At 38.7% G+C, this 7,062-nt stretch overlaps 1 protein-coding gene across 3 annotated transcripts; it reads left to right on the top strand.

Moving 5' to 3' along the window:
• The first annotated feature begins 780 nt into the window (after nt 1-780).
• On the top strand, nt 781-6,963 carry LOC113376036 (proline-rich protein 36-like). 3 transcript variants are annotated; one of them, XM_026615972.1, is made up of 12 exons: nt 781-1,049; nt 1,185-1,533; nt 1,608-1,781; nt 1,888-2,065; nt 2,226-2,393; nt 2,473-2,945; nt 3,061-3,242; nt 3,386-3,553; nt 4,076-4,129; nt 4,873-5,191; nt 5,281-5,428; nt 5,854-6,963. In XM_026615972.1, exons 1-12 carry the CDS (start codon nt 801-803, stop codon nt 6,728-6,730), a joined length of 3,339 nt encoding a protein of 1,112 aa, XP_026471757.1. In that variant the 5' UTR covers nt 781-800; the 3' UTR covers nt 6,731-6,963. The 3 variants fall into 3 exon arrangements, with proteins under 3 accessions (XP_026471757.1, XP_026471754.1, XP_026471765.1); XM_026615969.1 differs by having other exon boundaries at nt 5,839-6,963; XM_026615980.1 differs by lacking the exon at nt 4,076-4,129 and having other exon boundaries at nt 5,839-6,963.
• The last annotated feature ends 99 nt before the right edge of the window (nt 6,964-7,062 follow it).

The raw sequence follows: 7,062 nt of genomic DNA, 5'->3' as shown, positions 1-7,062 counted from the left end.
TAGTATGTGTATGTATGCAGACGTACGTATATCTCATTATAGTTTCCATTAGTCTTATTTTGATTTTTGCCAGATGTGAGAAATGCTGGTTTACGAGATATCTGATTAATTCCAGCTATATACACAACTGATAAAAAATAGATTAAATTATCTTATAGAGTATTCCGACGCAAATTAAAGTGATTTTCTTTGATGCATCATAATTGCGGTTGCGTGATGCAATTGATAGCACGAATATAATTGCATGCGAGAGATATATTCCATGGGCAAGTAAAACTCACATATTATCGAGATAGATATAAAGGTGTCATTAACTTTTAATAAACTTTGCATTTTGATTAAACGGTCTCTCATAATTGGCTTTTATTTCATCAGCTTTCGTGTAATGTAATTAAAGTCGTAAAAACTCTTACAAAACAATAACTTTCTGTGTTATTTTATATCTCTGAACAATAAGAAAACTGGATTTTTCTGACTAGAGATTTATCATCGGGTTTAGTGTACGAGTACAGACATATAGTACAGACGATGGATGTGTTGTATTGTTCATATTTTTCTTTCAAAATCAAAATATAATAATACAATGCTTTAACACCAAAATTTATTGTTGAACTTTATTCTAAGCATATTTTCAACCGTTTAATTGATACACATTCTCAACTAAATGGAACAACATATATATTATTTTTCAAGTTTCAATTATCCACTTTTATTTATATGATGTAGTAAAATTTTTTGTAATGATTTAAAGTATTAACCAATACTTTTCTTTCCACTAGGGATCCGATGGCGGTGGTTCCATGTTTGCATCTGTTCCGACCCCCTCTCCAGTGGCCCCAGCGGCGATTGTGCCGGCGGCAGCAGCGATTAGCAACAAGACGCCCTCTGCTCCGGATCAATCGCAACCGCCTCCGCAACAACAACAACCGCAGCAGCCGCAGTTTACTAACAATGTTACGGTGGCCGTCACGCCGGCGCCGACAGTCACCGCACCTTCGCCTGCGCCCGCCGCTTTGCCGCCACCACCTTATCGAGTACCGTCGATGCAGGTAACAAGAATTATTGAACTAATTAGGCTGATCGATTATAGATTAGTATTGATCGATTACTAGTCCTGCTGAAGTTGTCAATTTAATTAAGCATACGTGTCACTCATGTTTCTAATTTCAAATCTTATATTGTAGCAGATGACAGATCTGCGGCCTAGACACCAGTTTCCCACGCAACAGCAGCAACAACAACAACAAATTAACATTAATGGAACGCTTAGTACGCCGATGCCGCTACTAAATCATAGTGCTGCAGGTATGTTGCGGCCTGCCTGCCCAAAACCAAACACCAAATTACCTGTTTGTACACCGTCTGGTGGTCAGGCACCTCAACAACAACACGTGCAGATGCAGCAGCAAACCTGCTCCCAACCACTCCAAAGCTCTCCTTCCCTTGCTGCGGTGGTGACGTCGCCTGCTTTACCTAATGGCATTATGCACACACCGGGTCCAATGTTGCCAAGTGCTTCCAGTCAGTTGCCAGGTAAAATTGAATTTAATTTGTGTTATTATGACAATATTCTCGTATAACATTAATTTGATATTGTGTATTTGAAGGTTTACCAATAGCAGCGACACAGCCCGCATCTCTTCCTGTGACTTTGCAGCAGCCACAGGTTGCGACGCCAGCCGCGCCACCGCCGCCGGCAAGACCGCCGGGACTTGACGGATCTGCCCAGCAACCTCGAACTAATAGCCCTGCCGTCGCCACTAGTGCTGTTCCCGCAGCAGGTACATTTATATTTTCATACAAGCTTTATATTTTTTCAGTTTTGATTTCCTTTTGTAGACATTTATGTTTTTAATTCGCAATTAAACTTCAATTAATAAATTTCAGGACCAACAGCCTATCCAGGATATCTGCATCCGCCGTTGTATGCACCATACGCGGCATCATTGCACAGTCCTTACCTTCCGGCGATACCTTCACCAGGAAAGTCTGCCGCACCAGTCGCTCCTACGACCGTCGCACCTGCACCTAGTCCTATCCGGGAAAGAGACTGCTTTAGTAACAGGCAAGGATTTTTGAATAAATTTGCGTTCAATTCTTTTTTTCAGTTCTAACTTATTATTTACGTTATTTAGATATTAGTTTTTATACAGTTTTGTAGGTGTATAATAACTTTATATTTTATTCTAATATTAATATGTAACGAGTTTGCATTATATATTTAGGTCTGCGAGTACTACACCACTATCTTCTAATTATGGTCCAGGATCGATATCTGGACCACAAGGGCCTTCCCCTGCGTTGCCTTACAGTAAAGCAGCTTCACCAATTACTGCACCCGTTGCTGTTACCACTTCTAGTCATACTTTCAATAACAAACCTCTCTGGTCCACGTAAGTGTTTTTGTATCTTTTTCTCAAATACTTATATCATAGTGTTGAAATAAGTTATAAATTCAATTTTGATTTTTAGTGTGAACAGTACGGGTCCTATGGTACACCACTTATCGCCAGTTCCGGTGCAGTCTTTAACGCGGCCAACGCCTCCGCCCCAACAGCAGCAGCAGACGCAACCTCAGCTTCAACCACAAATTGTTCCACCGCTTCTATCGCAGCAACCGCAATCGGCTTCACAGCCAATAGTACCTGCAGCAGCTGCGGTTCAGACGCAAGCTGTGGCTCCCCCCGGACCTCTGGCTATGCCTGCGATACCGCCGACAAATGTCTCCACTGCGTCTGCCTATAGTTCACCAATGTTTATCGCACCATTGCCGCCGCCCGCTCCAGTGCCTTCCCAAGTGACGCCCGTACCGCCTGCAGTATCGGTGGCCGCGCCACCGGTCACCACGCCTGTTTCTACGCCGACGGCGCCTCTGCCATTTTCAGCGGAATCACTTTTCCAGTCAAGCAAACGCACAAGGGACGATCCATTCCAGATACCATTAAGTGAGTATCATTTCTATATTTGTTCAAATTATTATAATTTATTTTGATACTACGAAAATAAGTATGTGTTTTTTTTCTTCTTGTACATATTTTAACTAAATGTTATATTTTGTAGATCAAGCAGATATGTTGCGAAGGGAATTAGACAATCGCTTTCTGGCTTCTCAAGATCGTGCTGGAATTGGTGGCGTTGTTGGAGCACCATATTTGCGAACAGAAATGCATCATCATCAACATCAGCATACACATGTTCATCAACACCAACAAGCGCCACCCTCCATCTTTCCTCCTCCTTTGGTAAGAATTATCTAAACTTAATTAAAGAATATATTCGTAATATGAGTATTTTAGATTGACTGTTTGTCATAATATTACATTAGCAAATTGAGTGTTTGCCAAATTATTAGCTTTTAGATTGACTGTTTATAATTATATTATAGTTTAAAGACATTCCGAAGCTAAGTGCAGTCGAGTCGCCGTTCTATCGTTCCAGTTTAGGAATGGGTGTTGGATCTTATCCCAGTTATAGTTCTGGATTACTTCATCCCGGACTTGGGGGTCCCACGCCTTTTGTACCCCCAAGTCATCTTCCTGCATTTACAACGAAGGTACAATATTCAATAACCCATAAACAAAATAATAAACAACAACAACGGTTCAACTTTAATTTTTTATATAATAATTATATTTCTTGTACTTTTTACTGTCATTATTATTCACTAATGTTAAATTATTTGATAAAGAGTAAGAATCTTAAAACTTGAGTTTTTAAACTTGAATTTTTTTTATTAAGAAGGTGAGAATTAATTAAAGATTCTAGGAACAATTTTAACATCATAATAATCAATACATATATCTGGAAATCTATGATATATTAAGCAGATTTTTAAATTATTTTCATCATATTTAATATCACGCACTTATTCATATGCATGCTATACTATAACAAATATTAACTTCATCAGCTGACTTATGAATGCTATATTAATTCATTCCACTTTTTCCTTAAATGTTTGTTAATGAATACCCTACATGCTCGTTCCATCAATGTGAATGCTTAATTTGTTTTAAAATATGCTATGCTTTGCTAGATATATTTTGTTTGTTCATAACACTTATTTTTTCCGCAGCAACCTTCCTCACATTTAAACCTGCCAGCAGATTCCTCAAAACCTAAACAAATGGTATGTTGATAGATAATGTTATTGTGGAACTGTATAGCAATTAAATTGATAATTACTTTTATTGATAATTTTTTTCTTGTTGACATTAATCAACAATTTATAATGTATACTATATAATTTATAATATTAATCATTATTAAATATTTTAATGTAATATATATGCTATGCAGTTCTTACATTAGAATGCATTTGAATTAAAACAAACACTTTTCAGTATTATATATCATTGTGATAACTGTTTTGAAATTTTATTTTGTAATTCGTACTATTTAAAATGCGATAACTTATTAATATTTTAAAAGAAACTAAAATTCGCCATGCCTGAAGTAAGGGCAGAAAAAGTTTGAAAGCTATTTTCCTGACCTGTTGCTGCCTCACGATGGTTCTAAATATTTATTCTTTGTTTAATAATGTTATAAAATCATGTGCTTAACTTCTGAAATACACTCTTGCTTCTCATAAAACCGAAGTTATACATCAATATTATAAGAGATTTTCATCAAACTTTATAAAAATATAAAGTTATCACTGAATTAATATACTAATGAAACAATGCAAATTAACCTTATGCTTAGCTTATGATTTGTTCACAATAAGCATGCTGATTAATCTGCTTCTCATCTCACTATTACTGTATGTTGAGCATCGTCACATATACCCTGTACCTTTTAAATATAAATTTAATTATTATTTATTATAATCAGTATTGAATAGATTTACATTGATTAAATATCTTCATACAGAAATCTGGAAAATGGAATGCAATGCATGTCCGCATAGCATGGGAGATCTATCACCACCAACAGAAAACACCAGTTGATGGAAGTAAAGTTGCTCCTAGTCTTACTCCTGGGACCATCAAAAGCGAACTGTTGCGACCACCTTCTCATCTATTTCCTCCTACGGCTTCTCCTGCAAACGGCCCGCCTCCACCACCTTCTGTGGCTGGTTTAGTGCGCCCCCATGACTTGCCATCAGTGACATATCCTGGTCGGAGTCCTTTTGATCAAGGACCTCCTACTTTATCCGGAGCGTATTTGGGGGCGCCCACATCACATTTAGGTAATATACTTGTTATTTGTTATAATATCATCATACTATTATAGATTCAATTTAGTACATTGTTATTTAATCGTTATATTTTATTGCAGGTGCTGGAATATCACCTTTTAGTAGGTTTGGACCAACATTTGGTCCAAATCCAAATTCTCCATATGCTGGATTGTCACCGTTTGGACCAAGTAGAGAACTTTCTCAGCTCGGAGGCCCTCTTAATTCAGTTCATGACCCTTGGGGGAGGTAAGTGGATTCCTATGATTTTGATAATGAATAGATGGCATTGTTATCAATACTGTATTTGAATTCAACCATTCAATAGAATTATATCAGAATCATAATTGAGAATAAAAAAAATATATTTGGAAATATTCAGTGCCACAAATTATATGTTAGAAACAATAATGTACTTGTAGAATTTAATGTTAGTTTGATTACTAATAGGTCCAATGAAAATATATTGCTTATTGAACATAAAATTCTTAAATCAAAAGGATCAATGAAAATATTTTACTTATATAATGAATAATAATTTAAAAAAATATAAAAAAAATATCTGAATTTGTATCAAATATAACATTTGTATTGATGATAAATGCGAGATATTTTCTTGGGCGCTATTAAATGTTTCCACAATGTATACTCATGAGCAGGCCTCACATTCGCAGCTCGCTACCGAGGGTTATGCCGGGCTACCCGGCTCCACCTGCTGCAAGTCCGTGGACTCTAAAACCAGATCCTGGTCTATTGGAACGACGGGAACAAGAAGAGCAGAGAGAGCGAGAGATTCGCGAGCGAGAAATTCGAGAACGTGAGCGATCAAGAAGAGAAAGGGAAGAGAGAGAAAGAAGAGAACGTGAAAGGGAAAGAGAACGAGAGAGAGAACGCGAAAGGGAAGAAAAGCAGCGAAAAGAGCAGCAAGAACGCGAAAGGGAGAAGGAGCGACGGGAGAAAGAAAGGAGAGATTTGGAAAGGAGAGAAGCGGAACGAGAGCGACTTATGCAACAGCAGCACAGGCTTGCTGTCAGTTCAGACAAGATGGTGAGAGACCGGTCACCTTTAAGAAATGGTTTAACGGACGCATCTGGTGTAGCCGATGTCCGAATAAAAGACGAACCCCGTAAGGACGACGACCCAGTTCTTGCGGCTCGTTACCATCCACACGCCCACCCTCTGCCCGCGCATCATAATCATCCCGCATATTTATCGCAGCGGCTGATGACCGCACCGCCGCCGCCGCAGCCTACGCATCGGTTGCTCCCGCCGCCTCATCTTCCGCACCATTTTGCGCCTCCTTGGCCCGCGACTGATCCCTTCCGTGACCATTACCGAATAATGGACCCTCTGCAGCTGCGCTATAATCCTATAATGGAGGCCGCGTATCGGGCCGAACACGAAGCCAAGATGTACAGCGCGTACGCGGCCCAGGCGCATAATAGGGCCAAGGACCCGAGTCCCGTGCCGCCGCACAGCGCACATGCAGTGCATCGCCTGGTCCCTCCGTCGCTTGCGCACAAGAAGGAAGATGCGCAGCCGCCGCGATGACCGATGCCCCCCGATCATCAGATGTGATAATGGACTTTTTGATAACTGCCGAATATATATATGTAAATATTAGTTAAGCTCCGAAGTGTAAATGTTATTTATTTATTTTAGCTACGCCCAGTACGAGGTATGTGAGTCTCTTGAGTGATCATCCTTATTTTTTTCTAAGATCGATGACCGTATGATATTATAATTATTTGTAGAGAACAAAAATGCAATGTCAATTTTTAATATAAGACAAATATGGATAAGATTATTTCCATAGACTCCATAGATTGTATTTATATAATATAAATGATAAAAAGCATTGTAAAATATAATGTATTTTTTGT

This window comes from Ctenocephalides felis, unplaced genomic scaffold (genome assembly GCF_003426905.1).
Source record: "Ctenocephalides felis isolate EL2017-DRISC unplaced genomic scaffold, ASM342690v1 CF-g0.4_SCAFFOLD_00845, whole genome shotgun sequence".
NCBI lineage: Eukaryota > Metazoa > Arthropoda > Insecta > Siphonaptera > Pulicidae > Ctenocephalides > Ctenocephalides felis.
The sequence above is the reverse complement of the archived record's forward strand: the minus strand, read 5'-3'. Positions and strand labels throughout refer to the sequence as shown.

Coding starts and splice junctions, on each gene's coding strand:
- LOC113376036 (XM_026615969.1), top strand. CDS start 801: ATGTTTGCATCTGTTCCGACCCCCTCTCCAGTGGCCCCAGCGGCGATT. Junction 2,066..2,225: donor AGAGACTGCTTTAGTAACAG/GCAAGGATTTTT, acceptor TTATATATTTAG/GTCTGCGAGTACTACACCAC. Junction 2,394..2,472: donor AACAAACCTCTCTGGTCCAC/GTAAGTGTTTTT, acceptor TTTGATTTTTAG/TGTGAACAGTACGGGTCCTA.